An 18,629-nucleotide genomic window follows, 5' to 3' on the forward strand; every position below is an offset into this window, starting at 1 on the left:
GGAATTTGGGCGTGCTTTCTAGCCGGCTGTGCCAAGTCTTTTTTTTTTTTTTTTGCCCGAGGCTGGAAAGAAGAAGGGCGACGGGTCACTGAGGAAGGTGAGAGAGACTGAGAAGGGAGAGAGAAGCCCTGCTAAGGCAGCTCCGCGCTGCTTTAGGGACTAGTAGTAGAAGGCGGCGGTTGGTGGCACTTGCCACCAGGCGATGCTTCCGGGTTTTCGGTTGGAAAGCGGTGTTTGGGTGCTCGCGCCTTAGTTTCGTCGAAGAGGGGGGTGGCTTCGAACGAAGAGCCGTCCCGATGGCGGTGGAGTCTCACATTACTCAGGTACCGATCCGTGGAAGAATAAATAATCGTGAAACTGGTCCCTGGTTCAAAAAAGGTTGGGGGCCACTGGACTAGGCCATTCATACCATGGCCATGCCCAATCAGTAATCTGGCAGAAAACCCATTGCTGAAATTTTTGAAGCCCACCCCTGGCTCAATCATGGTCATACATCGAGGACCACCTGTAGTGCAACAATCCCACTTTAACTAAGAACAGGAGACATATCAACCAGCAGATGAGGTCCCTGTGTAGGAGAAACTCTTTTCATTTAGCAGAGAATTAGTAACATGGGGATTTCAATAGCTTTCCTTGGCAACAAGGCCTAAGGCCTTGAAAAGTGACACATCGCAAGGAAGGTTGGCTACAGTCTTTGCTCACTGACCTTCTTCTTCTTGTCATATGGCTAATGGTGATAAATACCGTATTTGCCGGCGTATAAGATGACTTTTTTGCCCTGAAAAACATGCCTCCAAGTGGGGGGGTCGTCTTATACGCCGGGAGGACTCCGACTCCCACTTCGAGCTTGAGTTGCAGCCGGGAGGGAGGCTGGGGGAGCGTGTGTGTGTGTGTGTGTGTGTGTGTGTGTGTGTGGCGGGTGTCACTCGCCACGCGCTGCGCAACCTTTCCCCCTCTTCCTTCCTTAGCGGTGTGGGGAGGAGAGGATTCGAAGATCCTCACGTGCGGCGTACTTTTCTTTTTCTTTTTTTCTTTTTGCACGCAGGTTTTGCATGCGGGCGGCTGTAGGTTAAGGATGGGGAGCCCCGGGTGGGTTATCAGGTTTTACGGTGCTTCCAACATGTGCGAACGGTGGGAGAGCGGAGAAGAGAGCGAGCGCGCCCGCTGTGTGAAATCCTGCCGTCAAAGCAACACTGGGGGAGGCAGGGTATAAATTTACCAGGTTAATGTAGCAATGGTGATTAATGCCCAGAACATTGTTTGCGGGTATTGGGGTGTGTGTGTGTGTGTGTGTGGTGGTGGTGAGGAGAGGTTGTCCTTTGAATGCGGAAAAGTAGGTGTGACCTTGTGTAGGAAAATAAAGAGATCCTTTTTAGCGTGTTTGGCTTCTTTGCCTCCCCTCGTTCGTTTTGACGTGGAGATAATGGCCTTCGGGCGGGAGGGGAAGAAAACGGTAGCTGGATCATTTCAAATTTCACTTACTCTCCTGCCTCACTTCAATATGTCTGAGCGACTCCAGATACTGGAAGACTTTTTGAATGAAAGTGTTACCTCCATTTTTTTTTTTAAAGAGGGCCACTTGGGGGAAAAAAAAGATTCTAAGGAATTCCTTGTTTCTTGATTAAAGAGAAGGCATTGAATATACTGTTCCTTGGCAGCCTTTTCAGTGTCCTGGTTTTTGGTGTGTGTGTGTGTGTGTGTGTGTGTGTGAGAGAGAGAGAGAGAGAGAGAGAGAGAGAGAGAGAGAGAGAGAGAGAGATCAGCTGTATTGAGAAGAGAACGTTTCCTGTGTTCTCATTTTATTTACAACATATTTTACGCTTAATGGTAAGCAATGAAAAATATTTTTAAAACTCATTTCTAAACTCCATAGCTATTTGCATATTCTTGGTTCAAAATTGGATTAGCTCATTTCAAAATTGTCCAAAGCAGAAAAGTGCGTCAAAAAAAAAAAAAGTGCAAAAGTGGAAGGTGTGTGGAAGAGGGGGTAGTCTTATACGGCGAGTATATAACAAACTCTATATTTTGAGTGGAAATGTTGGGGGGTCGTCTTATACGCCCAGTCGTCTTATACGCCGGCAAATACGGTATCTGCTTTCTATAGAGAAGGGTGTCAGCATTTAGCTGAGTGAGAAATGACAGTGGATGGAGCAAAAAGCACAATATTAAGACATCAAATAATATTATAGGCTTAAACTAGCAGATGTCTGCAACAACAAGGAAAACCAGGTTAAACATCACCAGTAGGAACCTCCCAAGTGAACAAGATCCATTCGTGCAACGTGAGTCCGTTCATATGAAAGACTGAAATAAGTGACATGGGAGTTTTACAAAGTGTATTCCTGTATGTCTGTATTGGATTTTCAGTCAACTAAAAGTATTGGACATGGAAGTAAAATACGGTATTTTTTATTTTATGTCTGCTAAGAAGTCCATTCGCACACACCCACACACTTTTCTAAGCAGGGGAAACATTGATTGCAGTCAAGAATATTGAAAATTTACACTAGCAGGCCAGAGGCTAGTAATGAAAAACCCAACAGAGGAAGATTAAGTCCTGCAAGAAAAAATACTTATGCAAGCAAATAAGCACAATATGGACATTTTACATAGAGTACAATTTTTAAAATGACCAAAAAAAATATGGAATGGTAGAAGAATGAGTCGATATGAATCCAGAATATCAATAGAATGTTAATAAACTGTTTGAAATAATATGCATAATGTAATCCCATTAGGAGACTGAGCAAAGTCTAGCAAAATAATGCATACCCAGAGACAAATTATCAACTCTTTTCTAACAAGGCCAATGGCATTTGCAAGGTAATTCAGCAACAAATCAGTTGGCTTAAATATAATGGTTTGGATTCCAAACAAAATTTCTATTCAAGTAAGGGGATTATAAGGAAATGGTTGTTCTTTATTATTTCATCTGCAATCCTCCATATCCTATCTGATGTCATGTCGAAGGATTCATCAACTCACAATTTATTGGAAGAAAGAAGATACTGCAGAGGAGAAGGGTACATTGGACAACTGTTATTTAAATATCAGCTTGGTGAATTGATGCAATTGTCCTGACCCTCTGGAACCTTTCAGGGGCTTTCAATATAATTGTCTACAGAATGTTTTTTGGACTAGCATTAGGGATTGGCAATAGGAAGCAAAGCTTGGCAGTGGTTTCTCTGGGGCCAGTTGTAGTGAGTGTTGATTGATGGTGTGGGGGAGGAATTTCCAGGTCTAGGCCTTTTAAACTTCTGGAAGGCAGTAAAGAGGTCTCTTTCCCACACAGGGATCCTGCGGACAGTTTTGTTGGATATATCCAAGGAGGAGAGTTGAGACAGCATGTTTTTGTGTTATGGTTTTTGTTGTTTCCTGGTCATATGTTTGTTATGACCTACCTAGAGTTATGTTCTAAGATAGGCAATCAGACATATATTTTAAATAACTAAACAAACTTTGTTTTATTCATGACACGTAAGATAATGAGTGATAAGATCCAAACCACTGCTTCTTAATTTTGATTGTGTTACTTATATTATTTATTTGTTTAGTATAGTACAGGTAGTCCTCAACTTACAACCGTTCATTCAGTGACCATTCAAAGTTACAACAGCATTGAAAAAAAGTGACCTATGACCATTTTTCACGCTTTCAGCATCCCCCTGGTCAGACACTTGGCAACTGACTCATATTTATGATGGTTGCAGTGTCCCAAGGTCATGTGATCGCCTTTGTAATCTTCTGACAAGCAAAGTCAATGGGGAAGCCTGATTCACTTAACAACTGTGTGACTAATTTAACGACTGCAATGATTCCCTTAAATAACTGTTGCAAGCATGCTCATAAAATGGGGCAAAACTCACTTAATAAATGTTTCACTTAGCAACAGAAATGTTGGGCTCAGTTGTGGTCATAAATCAAGGACTACCAGTCTAGTCTAGTCTAGTCTAGTCTAGTCTAGTCTAGTCTAGTCTAGTCTAGTAACCATTTGAGAGAACCTTCAGGACTAAAGTACTTTTCTAAAGAGAAAAGTACTTTAGTCCAGAAGGTTCTCTCAAATGGTTATTATACTGTACTATACTATACTAGGACATTATAGCTATATACATTAGTTGTATATATGCTGACAGTAAGGCTTGAAACAGATATTTTAATACCACTTTCAGGGCTCTGCCTATTAATAAGTAAATCCATACAGCCCATCTGGATTAGAAATATCCTGATAGGTCAAATGTAGAGCTAGTGATGAAACTGGAAAACCCTGAAGTGGAATTGTTAGATTTACATGAAGAATTATGTCATCTCAGTGTTCACCTGGAATTGGTTGGAGATATAAGAGGAGCTCTGTTGGATCCAGTCAAGGACCATCCATTCTATTCTTCCATGCCATTCTGAGGCCAACCAAATGTATCCCAGAAGTTCAGAAGCATAGACAAAAAGTCCATTTTTATTGTTGTTCCAAAACCCTGATATTTATGCTGTTTGTGATTCTGAAGGTAGTAAACAACCAGCCAGATTGTAATCATTAGTAATCTGTTCTTCCATTTCTTTGTGGAATGTAAGTTATTTATTTTTTATTTGATTTATTTTGGTTTGTCAATTGCTTATAAGATAATAGGTATAAATAAAAACATAGTTATGAATACATGAAAAATAAAAAAATAAAAGAAACAATAGGACAGGGACGGTAGACACATTAGTGCGCTTATGCACGCCCCCTACAGTCCTCTTAGGAAAGGGGTGAGGTCAATAGTAGACAGTCTAAGATTAAAGTTTTTGGGGTTTGGGGAAGAAACCACAGAGTCAGGTAGAGTATTCCAGACATTGACCACTCTGTTGCTGAAGTCGTATTTCCTGCAATCAAGTTTGGTGAGATTAAACTTGAGTTTGTATCTATTGTTTGCTCTTGTATTGTTATGGTTGAAGCTGAAGTATTCATTGACAGGTAGGACATTGCAATATATGATTTTATATGCTATACTTAGATCGGACCAAAGGTGGCTTAGTTCTAGGTTTTCTAGGTCTAGAATTTCAAGTCTGGTGGCATAAGGTATTCTGCAATGAGTAGAGGAGTGGAGAACTCTTCTTGTAAAATATTTCTGGACTTTCTCAACTGTGTTAATATCAGATACGTAATGTGGGTTCCAGACTGATGAGCTGTATTCGAGTATTGGTCTAGCAAATGTTTTGTATGCTCTAGTTAGTAGTGTAATATTACCAGAGAAAAAGCTACGTAAGATTAGGTTAACAACTCTTAACACCTTTTTGGCTATGTAGTTACAGTGGGCTCTAGCACTTAGATCATTAGAGATGAGTACTCCAAGATCCTTGACACAGTTTGGATCATCAATAAGGTCTTGACTATTCAGCCTGTATTTTATTTTCTGATTTTTTTTTGCCAATATGTAGGATAGAGCATTTATTTGTTGAGATTTGAAGTTGCCATTTGTTTGACCATTCTGATACATAGTCAAGGTCTTTTTGAAGGGTAGCAGTATTGTCTGTGGTGTTGAATAGCATTACATCATCAGCGAAGAGAATGCAGTTGCTGTTAATATGATCACAGAGGTCATTTATGTAGAGTATGAACAGAGTTGGTCCTAAAACACTGCCTTGGGGGACACCACTGTTGACAGGTACAGAATTTGATAGGACGCTCCCAATTTTGACCATTTGTTGTCTGTTTGACAGGAATGCTTCTATCCAGTTATGCAGGTGTCCAGAGATACCATAAGATTTTAGTTTTAGGAGTAGTTTGTCATGTACCACTAAATCAAAGGCTTTACAGAAGTCTATGTAGATTGCGTCTATTGCTTTGCCCTGATCGAGTTGTGTGGTCCATGTATTTTTGCAGTGTAAGAATTGCAGATTACAAGATAGTTTTTGTTTCTGAAACCAAATTGTTTATTAGAGAGTAGGTTGTTTGTCTCTAAGTGGAGGATGATGGATTGGTTAATAATTGATTCCATGACTTTACAGGTGACGCAGCATAAAGAGATTGGTCTGTAATTTTCAACTAGGCTGGGGTCTCCCTTTTTGAAGATGGGGATGACCGTGGCATGTGGCCATAGTTTTGGCAAGGAGCTGGTCCTGAAAGATTTTTCAAAGATTATGCTTAGAGGTTCGGCTATGGCAGTGGATAGCTTTTTTAAGAAGTAGGCACATATTCCATCTGGTCCAATAGATAGAGATGGTTTTAGATTGCGTAGTGCTTTTTCAACATTGTCTTCTGTAAAATTGATATGTATTAGATCATTGTAGTTATCTGTGGTTCGACTAGGAAATACTGGGCATGATCCATTGCTGTTTACAAATACTGAGCCAAAGAATGTGTTAAAGAGGTTGGCTTTAATGGTGTCATTATTGCAGTCTTTACCATTAGGTCTTTTCAGGAGTGGGATGGACCTTGAGTCTTTTAGATTGTTGTTTACAAAATTGTAGAAAGCATGGTGGAATTGGTGCGTAGAAGGTTTTCTTCTTGTTATCAAACAAACAAAGTTATCAAACAAACAAACCCCCCACAAACAACTCTGGGTACAACTTGGAAGTCATTTTGTGGCTCCTCCAATATCAAGGCATAGACTTGTCTCCATGTTTAAACTCAGTTCTATTGTATTTTCAGCATTAATGTCAGTAGGATGTATTTGGAAGCTTCTGGCGTTCAAGAATAATTTTGACCCATATTCATATGATAGACTTTGGTATAATCTCAATTTGATTTCTGCAAGAGGTCTTGTCCTGCCTTACAGATACACATACACATACACATACATATATGAAAGCCAGCTTCTCCCAAGGACTGGTCACCAACAACTTTAGTCAAGTGATAACCTATAGCCTATTTAGTAGTATATTCCAAAAGGTGAATCCTGAAAAGTCATTTTTTTTATCCATTGCTATTAAAAATACAAGTATGCAGTAAACATATGCATGCACTCACATACTTCAACCAAGCTGTCTCAGATCAAGAGATCTGATTTTTTTTTTTTTTACAATACAGAAGATATATGATGGTAATATTAAAGAGTTTTCTCCTTGTGCTGGCTGACTGAATATTAAGACATTTTGCTGTTTGGCAAACCCTGAATCAAGCTACAGTATATATTTTAAGAAGTTTCTGCAACTTTCAAGAAGGGGTTTTAACTCAAAATATGGTGCTGCAAACCAATTCCCAAAGCCGGCTTTGAAAAATGTTTTTCTGCAAGCTAAAAATCTAAGTCAAACTCATCAAACATTGTTGGATAACAGGGGACCAAACATGACTAATGACAGCCTCTTCAGGCCTAAAGGATACTAACAGAATTTCATTTTCCTGTCCCCTAAAGTACTGTTTTTTTTCAAACATCAGTATGCCACATTGGGAGAATGGGCTTATTAACAGAATATTTAACTATTGGTAATGGGAATGTATGTATATGTGACATTTTCCTGTCTCACATCTTTATTTTCAATTGGCTTCCTACTTTGTAATCATTTTCTACACTTTACATAAAGTTGCAGGTCCTAAAAAGTAATGACATGATAGATATATGTGCATGATAATGGATTGAGACCAATTTTAGTCTTTTTTGAAATAGTGCCACTGAAATCTATAGAATATGTTAGACATTAATAAGCTATGCTCATAGATTTCAATAGTTCTGCTCCATATGTATCTGAAACTCAATGCAATCTAATAAATCAGGGATGTCAAGCTCAATTTCATTGAGGGCCACATCATAGTTGTGTTTGACTTCGGGTGGCCAGGTGAGCATGGCCAGAATGGGCATGGCCAGCTTGACGTCACTTGTGTCAGGAGTGCCTGCTGTGGCCCAAGTGCCCTGCCAGTGAAAATGGAGCTTGTTTTTGCTGGCAGAGGCACCATGGGCTAGTCCTTTCCAAGGTGGCCCTGCGGGTCAGATCTAAGCATCCCATGGGCCATTTCAATTCAAATTATGATATCAGCTGAAGAATCCTACCATATGATCAATGTTAGGTTTTTTAATGGTGCTCCCAGAATGCTAAAGTCCTATACAGTACACTATAAACTACATTACCGAATTGACTTCAAAATTATAATGAAACCAGCATTCTTGAGCCACTGACAGACAGATGAATTGTGATTGCTCCAAATACTTCTGTGACATCATAGCAAACCAACCAGTGATATTTCAAGAAGCAGGTCAAGCCAGAAATAACAGAGCTTGAAAGAGCATAAAGCAGTGCAAAGGAAAAATACAGTATTTGTATGGGAGAATAGTAGCATAGCTGCCTCACTAACAGACTTAAATCTGTAGAAATACTCTACATCAGGGCTGCCAAACTCCCAGCCCATGGGCTGGATGCGTCATGGGCTGGCCACGCCCAGGTTTAGCAAAGGGGGGAAAGTGCCGATATGTCGCATGACACTGCCATAACAATGTGAGTTTGACACCCTTGCTCTACATCATTATTTAAATGCTTTAATTTAAAGATTTAAATTTAATTGGGTGAAAAAATCAAAATCAAATATAAAGTAAAGAAATTCTGTCAATCCAATACCCATGAAAAATATTTCAGTAGGATTTTCAAGTATGTAGATTTGAATATCAGTGCATAAATTGATTTCATTAATGCAACGTTGAGAAACTAGGATCACTGCAGGAATCATTGTAAATATTCACATTGCAGTATTACCCAGTGATAAGAATAAGAAGTTGATTTTAATTCCTTTCCGGAACAATATATTGATGTTTGCAAAAAAAAAAAAAAAGCATTAATTCAAAGACTATTCATGTAGTCAACCTCAGTATCTACTCTGGAGAGTATCAAGCTAAAAAAATATTTACAGCAGATTCTATTGACTGGAATAGCCACATGTAAACTTTAAATATTTTTTTATGAGAAAATGTAAAATATCAATTCTGATTCCCAGGAAATGCTGTGTGGGTGTATGTGAGCAAAATGATTATTTGATATGATAGATACAAATTATGCATACAAATTAGGGATCAGCATTTTAGGGAGACGTGTTTTTACAGTACATAGAAGAAATACAAATATCAAAAATTGAACAATTTGAATGACTACAAAAGATCCTCCTCAACGTGGTTGCCATTTCAACAAAGAAACCTGGTTACTAGTTCACAACTCTCTGAGTTGAACAGTGTACATATCCACCATTCTTGGTTTGGGATTTCTTTCTGCTTTGCAAAGTAGGCTGCAGATTCTGCTTTACTACTACGGAAAATGAAGCAATTAACCTCAAGTAGAGATGCCAGGAGATGGCAGGCAAGAAGCTATTGGGGTAAATGTTTGTGTTGCATTCCCTGAAATAGCCTGTTGCCCCCAGGTGAAACTATTGAACAATAGTAATCAATCATGTTCTAAACCAGGGGTATCAACATCAAAGTCATGTCATCACACCAGCGTCATGTGATGTATTGCGATTTTTCCCCCCTTCGCTAACCAGGCATGGGCATGGTCAGCACGGGACGCATCCAGCCTGCAGGCTGGGAGTTTGACAACCCTGTTATAAATGATGAGTGACAATTTCCATCCCAGGTCTCCAACATGAGATAATGTAATGATATCACTGTGAAGCATCAGGAAATCTCATTCCTGTCCTTCCACTTGCAGGGTGAAAGCTTAACTTTTACTGGGAAGTTAACGAAACAGGAGTTCTACCAAAGTTACTGGTAAATTCACTCCGCAGCTTCCAGCTGAACCATAATTTTTCCTCTACATTGCCCAGGGAACACATCTTATGAAAAGGGTAAAGAAGAAGAGAGAGAGAGACATTTATTTGCAGAATCATGACAATGTTGTGTCAGATGTTTATAAAGTTGTTCACATTTTTCATTTGTTTCACATAGCCATTATGAAAGAAGGTCCAGTTGTCCAGACCTACACAGAACACGGTGAGGGGTGCTGTGCTATTATAGACCACAAATTCCTGGCCATAATTCAAAGATTAGTTTAAGCAATGGCTCTCTTTGGACTTTTGTCACTTTTTTATTTTTTTATTTATTTTGTTTTTTTGGGTTCCTGAAATAATTAAACAGCATGATTCAATTCCCCAAAATATGTTGGAATTCATCTCACACTGTGCTACTTATTTTTTTCCCCAGCTGATCCAGCAAAATGGCTGAACTGACTACAATTTCTTAGGTTAGCAGATTCTAACAGCCGCAGTTGACATTTCTCTTCTGATTTTGTTCATAAAGCAGAACTAAGGACCTTCAGGCTTAATCTGCCCCCCCACCCCCCCGAGTTTGATATCTGAGGCTGCTGGTTGGGTGTTCCCAAGGAATCTTCTCTTGGAAGTAGAGCACCGTCTATACAAATTTCATTGCACTGGCAGGTGATCAAATCTATCTAGCCCAGGGATGTCAAACTCACGTTGTCATGGTGTTGTTATGTGATGTATCAGGATTTTTTTTATCCTTCATTAAACTGGGCATGGCCAGCATGTGACGCATCTGACTCGCGGGCCGGGAGTTTGGCAGCCCTGATCTAGTCCTGTGACTCAGAACTAATTAATGTTCTCCACAGTTATTCTATTATTGATTTAGTTTCATGAACCCAGGCAAATGTTTAGAGCTAATTATCTTCCCTATGTTCTGATAGAGGTGGGCCATGTAAAGTGAGAGGAACAAGAATAAAGCACTATTATTTGGTTTCTTCCTCTTGGTTGCAGTTTACTCAGTCATGACAAGTTCTAATGCTAAGGTGCACTTCAGGGATTATCATATATAATAGCAAGCTTTGCTTGGCCACTTCCCTTTCCTCTGAATGTGTTCTCTATATCTGAATGATTAATGCAGAAATTAAATTAATTCAGAAGAATAGATTTTTAACAAATAGACTGCTATTTGCATATGTGCTTAACACAGAAATATAGTGAGATCTTTAAATAACAACAATGATGTTCCAGGGAATTTTTTTTAGAAAAATCTGAGCCCTGTATTTTTAACCAGATGAAATCTCTTGATGTGATAACACATACATCAATTATTAGGAATGTAAAGATAAGTGGAAATTCAATTTGTGCCACCGCCACATCTATGTACTTATTGTTCTGTTCCATTTGTTTCCTGACAAATCCATTTTTGTAGAAATAGCTGGAAAATCAATGAGTTGCTTTCATGCAGATATTTTATTATCCCAATCTGTGCATTTTTCCAGTATAAATTATGTCATTATGCTTGTGCACCATAGCAAGAGTTGTGGTAGCGCAGTGGTTAGAATACAGTACTGCAGGCTAATTCTGCTGACTGCTGGCTGCCAGCAGTTCGGCAGTTCAATTCTCACCGGTTCAAAGGTGACTCAGCCTTGCATCCTTCCGAGGTCGGTAAAATGAGGAGCCAGATTGTTGGGGACAATAAGCTGACTCTGCAAACCACTTAGAGATAGCTATAAAGCACTGTGAAGTGGTATATAAGTCTAAGTGCCATTGCTATGTACAACTCAGTCCAAGAATGCATGTTTTGAATGCATTATTCATAAACATATATTGATTTTACATATTGGTCAACTTACTTATTGAGCCAAGAACAATACCTGGCTGCAAACTCCAATCACTGCTGACATCCATGTGATTGAAGAGTCCATTGTGTTGGATCATGGATTTCAAAAGATAAAAAGTCAATAAATATGGTGTGATTGGATATGTATCGCTTTGATGATATCATGTGAAATATTTCTAATGAGTGTCTAACAATAAATTCTTAATATTATCCACATGAATCATTATTATCGTCATTCATTATAAAACTGTTCTAGCCTCCCATTCCTAAAGACTCTGGGCAGCTTACAAATATAAATATAAACCAATAAAAAACCGTGCTTTTTGGAACTCCAGGGGAGATAGATCTGTCCTAATGCTGCCTGGAGAGAGGCTGTGACAGAGAAGGCTCATTCCCTTAGCCCCATAAAATGAAAACATTCAATACTTCCCTCCCTCCCTCCCTCCCTCCCTCCCTCCTTCCCTTTCTCTCTCTCTCTCTCTCTCTCTCTCTCTCTCTCTCTCTCTCTATCTATCTATCTATCTATCTATCTATCTATCTATCTATCTATCTCCCCCACCCCACTGGCTGCTGTCATTTTGGAAGGCTAAAGCAAGCCATCACAAGACGCCTGCATTTCTTTTATGTACAAATGTTTATCCAAGGCCAATTGATGGCAGTTTTCTGCTGCCAACTATTTTGATGCAGAAAAACTCAGCCACTTTTGCTTGGACTCAAGGATGCCAATTATTCTACATTTTAAGTGGACTAAACCTATCAGACAAACTCCTGACAGTGACATCAGTTACTGCAAGATCCTGAATGTCTCTGCTGTCCCAATTTCAGGCTCTTTTTGCTTCAAAATATTATTAATACTCACTATCAGCATCACACTTACAAAATCCCAAGGGTGGGCTGAAAATAGAAGAATGTTCCCTGTTAACAGTATCAGAGAGAATCACGACTGAGCCAAAGAGATTTTGCTGGTGGAGAGGAGGGGATTGGAAATAGAATCCATAGGAAAATGCAAGAGTAAATACTGACAAACAGCCCTCGTCTTTTTTATTTTCTGTAGAGATCATTTAAATGGCTCAGTATAAGACTTAGGCTCTCTTTTACTTCTATATCTATAATTCCGTGCCTCCGATGTGAGGAATGGAGGTTCTTTGTAATTCAGACTCCACAGCTAAGAGAACTTAAGTTGCAGTTCTGAGTATCTTTCTTTTGACATTTGTGTCCAACTCATTGGGTATTTTGAGAAAAAAGATATGGGATTTGAAAATTTCAGCCACATTAAATAGTTCACCAAACTCAGTGAAACTTATATCTGAATACACCTCCAAATGCATGCTTATTTAGCTTCCAATGAAGTGAATAGTCACTTTACAGTAAACCCAAGTCAGGTGCTACACATATGTAAAAAAATTGGACTGTTAAAGTCTCCTCTTGAACGTACACATTTAATTTGGGCATTCATACAGTAATGTCATAAATATTTGTGTTTTGGTCTTGGTCATTTTTTGCCTGCCGCTAGTGCTGAGCTCTCATGTTCCCAAAGTTTTTGCCCAATGGGAGAAAAATTTGGTTCAACAGCTTGTGCAAACTTTTATTAATCAACAACTTTGTTATATTAATATCACACAGAATAATTCAAAGGTATCTTTGTTGCTTTTACGGAACTCGGCGGTGGGCAAAATTATTTTTAATCTATAGCCTTGATTTATCTGTATTCCCAATTGGTGCTTAATTTATAAAAGAGATTTTAGGATCAGGACTGAAGCGTTTCCCCTATTTTCCAAGTTGAAATTTCATAATGAAGAATAGACCTATGCCTGCCTTGGAATATCAACTATCTGTATTTCTTAAGACTAATTTTGCACTGATTTTAGTACAACAATTATTTCTGCTATTAACTCTCTTCAAAACAACATGTTACTAATATTTTTTAAAACAAACATAATGTTGGGCATTGGAAAAAGGAGATAGGGTTAAGTAAAGTCAGAATGAATCCTGCCACTAGTAAAGCTTTCCCTCTTTATAGGAAAATCTGAGAAAATGACTGCCTTGTTTCCACCTTGTCTGTGTTTTTTCCCATTGATAAATACGTACTTGGGGAAAACCCAAGAGCTGGTCTCAAAACTGATACTTCCCAATCATGTTTCCTGCAACAATTAGCATTGAAAGGCTGCAATAACCACTGTGACTAACTTTGCCTCAGTTTCCATGAACTGGTTTTATTTCATGTTAGAAACCATCCCTTGTCCTGTGATCAAATGATGTGCTTGCATGAAGTAGATTCAACACATGGAAAGCAGCATCTTCCCCTCTCTGAGTCACACTGTGATGTCTGCATTTACAATGTAATTTTCTGTAGCAGAGAGATTGCAGAAATACAACAGCCTCCATACAAACTAGGACTTTAATCACACATGTTTAAGTATGCAATTATTATGCTTTGCAGTGGCAAAGTTCTGATAAGTAAAGCTCATCCTACACGAGGCAGTGAATAAAGACAATGTGTAAGATGTCTGTGTGTTCTTATAATAACCACTGTGACTAACTTTGCCTTTATGCATGCTCATTCACCCCTAATTGGCAGTAAAATGTATTTGCACATATAAAATGTATTTGCTCACTTAAAGTCCTCCCTAATTGCTGGAGCTGTGTGATGTAGTCTTATATACAACTCTCTTTTTATCTGGTTTATTTTTTATTAAAAGTAAATATTTTTAGATAGACAAAAATGTTATTGAACAGGCTTCAGTTTATATATCTCACTTACCTTGGCTGATATTGAGGAGACTCTGATTATAATCTCTGTTTCTAGTATGATGTTGATTAAATCATAGTTTTGTTGACTTTTCTCAAAGTTTGAGCAGTTTTCAGGAACAATTTTTCAGCACTTCCCTCCTCCCAGAAAGGCATGAGTTTCTGCAGAATAAGTTCAGCTTGGATCTTAAAATAAATGAGGGCTGCAAAATGTTCACAAAAGAAAAGGGCATATACCAGGCATGTAGTGTGGTTTCACGTACATGTGGGTGACTGATGTCTAAGCAATGTTGTCAGGAGCTGCAGGTTTGAACTGTGAAGGACCCACTCATTTTGAACTGTAATTCATTGCAATCATGCAATGTTTAATATACTTGACTGGCAGATGCCAGTTGAGTCCTGAAACTGACAGTTGGGATCACTGTGAGCCAGATCAACCTATGAATTGAGTTGATCTGAAGTAAAGTTGATCTGAGGTAAGCCAGTCACCTATATATTTCTCTAAAAGATGCAGGTGTGTTAAAAATGTAAGAATGGTCTATTATGTTTTGTGAGGGGTGAAATAAACATGCGCAATCCATATTTTATCATTCCTAACATGTTCATCATATCCATATAAATTCTTAGTGAAAAAAATGGAAGGAAACAATGGTACCACAATAGTTGAGACTCTCAGACACATCTAATTTTATTTGTCCTGTCAGAAAAAGTCAAGAACTACACCAAAAATACTTCAGTCTCTTCTACCTACTGACATACAACAACCATAAAATTATAAATTATCCAGTAGCTGTTCTGGAAATTGTTTACTTTTTTTTCCAATGATTTTTTTTTTTTTACATTTTTAGATGAGAAATGGATTTACAGATGTAGTATGAAGAAAGAGATAAAGACAGGGATAAAAAGACATTGAGATTTGGCACTACAGTTTTGGCTACATTATACAACCATTTATCATTACTTCTTTTGTTTTCCATCTCCAGTAGAGTAGGCTTTCCTTTTTTCTTGCAGGTAAAATATAAATCAGAAATCTGATTTGGGGACCCATCTTTAGGGCTCTTAGTGACAATTTGATTAATTTTAAAATAGCTGTTGTTTGCTTAATGTTTCTCTACATTCAGGTTAATTGAATTTGCATAATTTGGGCATAGCCAAGAATTCCCCCACTGACCACTCCCAAGTAATTCCTATTAATACAAATTAAGATTTTGGTGGAGCATGCCCTTGGTTTCTTTTTTTCTTCATGAAACTGAAGGTTAATTTGACACAAACCAGTTCTGCAAAACCAATAATATTTAAATACATAATTCATTCAAACCTCTGTGTGTGTGTGTGTGTGTGTGTGTGTGTGTGTGTGTGTGTGTGTGTGTGTGTGTGTGTGTGTGTGTGTATTAAAGTATAAACATATGAGATTACAGTTTCCTAATATGATGTCTTAGATCAAGCGCACTCTTCAACTGCTTCCTCCTATGCATTTATTCAGTAATTCTTATCATTCTAAATGGCTCTACCAATTTGTGGGGTTCTGAGAACTTCTGTTAAAAATTCAGCATGTTTTATTTACTGAAGATGAACTCACTGTAGCTGTAATATAAATTTATGTAGCACATTTATGCCTATGATTGGGCTCATGTGACTTGAGTCTTCCATCCAAGCACTGATCAGACCTTGAAGTGGTTGAATCATGTGACCTTAATCAGTACTATTTAGGAGACTACGAAGTGCCATTGCCTGTCAAGGTCACTAGTGCTAATCCAGCTGCACTAGTAGCCTGTATATTTGTATAACACAATTTGTATAACACAGTTTCTTAGATGATGTCAAGGACTTGGTACAAATGAACACAGGCATTATATTCCATTAAGAGTAATGTATATGGTTAGTTTTTGAAAGATATGTGGATTCTTTTACTGGGAGGAAAAAATGGCTTCCAATGAGCAGTTCCATACTTCTTTACCACCTACATATTGACAGTGATATTAGACATTGGTTTCATTAGTAAAAATGAACCCACAGAATCAGTTAGGGGAATCTTCTTAAAGAGTGAAGCTATGATCTGCAATAGATGCATGGCATGATTACATGAAATTGTATAGAAATACACATGTTTTTTTTTTTTTTTTTGGTGGTGGTAGTGGTTTATTCCACAGCTGTTCTGACATTATTTCATGGGTGACTTTTAAAATTATTTTGCATTTCTTTTAAAAAATGTTTAGTCATTGTTTAGGGTGAAGGAAAATTGGATAGGGAAGAATTTAAAAATGCCAGCATGCAAATGTGGCATAAAACAGCAAGGTTATACTCCTAAAATCCTTTTCGTAACCTACTCATCATCTACACAATGTGCTAATTTAATTTGATATGTTTTGTCAAATACTGTCCAATACACAGGAGAACCAGTACCTCCTTCACGATCCCTATTGCAGAAAATGTGAAGCTGAATAGCCAATATCACTGTTTCAGCTTGTGCTACTTCTAATCTAATTTCCACTTTAAAAAAAACCACTTACTGCTTGCAAGTTTGTTTGTTTGCTTGTTTTGGTTGGCTGGCTGGGTTTTCTTTTGTTTTTTTCTGTCTTTTACATTTTCAGGAGAGTACAGTATTATTCAACTCTTCCAGATTCTCAGGAAAGAAAATGGGCCTTGCCAATGAGGATGAGAATTTTCTGAAGCTATCTGGTACCCATTGGCATAAAGAGGGCAAATGTTTAAATGTTGCCATAATATTACCAGGCAAAACCAATAACTTTTGTACTTGTATTTAATCTTGGGATATGAAAGGGCAGTCATATGCCGCCTGGTGTCATAATGCATTATTTCATCATTTTGGGGTCATGGTGGCTAGTAACAGATACCATTGCTTACATATCTCTAGCTACATTTTATTTGTGTGATAACACACCTGCTTGGGTAACCATTTTTTATGTTTAATGTATTTTGGCAAACATACAGAAAACAGGTTATCTCTGTCTTAACTTTAAATCTCTCTATTGTAAGAGTGGCTGGCCATGTGATGGGGCATTTGTGGTGGCATCTGTCTGTTGCCCTATTGAACAAGATTCCCTGTAGCCAAGGAGATATAAGATTTTTATACTCCTTGAAGAATCAAAATAAAGTCTGTTTCACTTCTACATTTTTTTGTCTCTATCTCAAATTCACCACCCCAAAAAAACACCCCAAAAAACACCTGGGTCCTTCTGAGACAGCAGTTCACCCTCTTTCTCCAAGCCGAATTTTTATTTGTTGTTTTTGAACTTTGGCGGTCAGTTTTGGATTGTGGGAGGACAGAACTGTTGTGTTCAAAATTGGGTTGACAGTCAGGAGACACATAGGAACCTGCTTGCATTCACTCTCATGGCTAATATTTCCCTCTTGAGAAACAACCAAAGATTAGTAGCCACAATCCAATAGTTTAATGCATGTGTGGGGCTTTTGCTAAAGAGACAGGAGTTTCCTTGTATGTAAGGTCTTTCCCATTCATTTTAATGTTAAGGACAGAATAATGCACATTGGAGCACCAATGGTGCTAAACTGCTTTAAAATCATCCATATAACATCACCATCCCTTGAAAACTCTTTGAGATGGATTTTTGCCCAGACAAGTATGTATTTTATTTGTACATGATGGTTGTGCACTATAAAGTTGCTCCAACAATCTGAACTTTCCTTTCATGTCACATTGTGAAAAACAAATTACCCACCTTTGTTTGCCAAGTTTCAAGGCTGTTTTCTCAGCCAAGAAAGGCCTAATAAATTATGCTTACGATTTCTTTTCCTTTCTTGTCAATGTTTACTGGGTTTGCTTTTTTTGTTTCATTTTTATTTTCTTAACAAATACTTAGCAATGGTTTTAAAAATATTTGTACATTGTGAGATATAGTCAACACCTAACATGCCTTTGTACAAGATCCTGACTTAGTTACAAATTAACGAGAACAATGCACTAAAAGGAAGGGTGAGAATGAATGAAAGAGAGAAAACTATCCATTAAGATGACACCTGCACTTGGAGTTAGTGTATTCTCATCACACCGATTAGCAAGGCGCCCTCCGTGAACTAGAGCAATGACTTAGAGACATGATGTGGTTTTCCCACTCCCTCCATCCCCAGGCCATCACATGGCTTTAATGGCCTTCTGTCTTAGTGGCCTTATTTTCATGATTTACCGATCCTGAAGAAAGCCAGGGAGATACAGACCGCGAGCTGGTTTGCTTAGCCATGCTGTAGTGGCTGATGACGGTGTAGAATCTGCCCCGGGAGTTGGAATCCTGAGCTGAATAGTAAGCATCGAGAGAGGCAGGAATGCACCTCTTATGCTGAAGATCAAGGAAAAAAACAGGAACCATGAATACTAATTTAGCAAAAACACTTTTTTTATTTAATTATCTACTT

The 18,629-nt window shown here is 38.2% G+C and overlaps 1 protein-coding gene across 3 annotated transcripts in view; it reads right to left on the bottom strand.

Moving 5' to 3' along the window:
- Positions 1–14,900: 14,900 nt before the first annotated feature.
- NSG2 (neuronal vesicle trafficking associated 2) overlaps positions 14,901–18,629 on the bottom strand; it is a 68,700-nt gene continuing 64,971 nt past the window's right edge. For all 3 annotated transcript variants that reach the window (XM_087955432.1, XM_026685558.2, XM_087955433.1), the window contains exon 5: positions 14,901–18,553. In XM_087955432.1, the coding sequence (XP_087811558.1) occupies positions 18,362–18,553 (192 nt within the window). In that variant the 3' untranslated portion in view covers positions 14,901–18,361. The remainder of the gene's footprint in view (positions 18,554–18,629) is intronic.

The sequence above is a fragment of the Notechis scutatus genome, chromosome 2 (genome assembly GCF_049901735.1).
Source record: "Notechis scutatus isolate UNSWTSFEM ecotype Mainland chromosome 2, rNotScu1.2, whole genome shotgun sequence".
NCBI classification, from domain to species: domain Eukaryota; kingdom Metazoa; phylum Chordata; class Lepidosauria; order Squamata; family Elapidae; genus Notechis; species Notechis scutatus.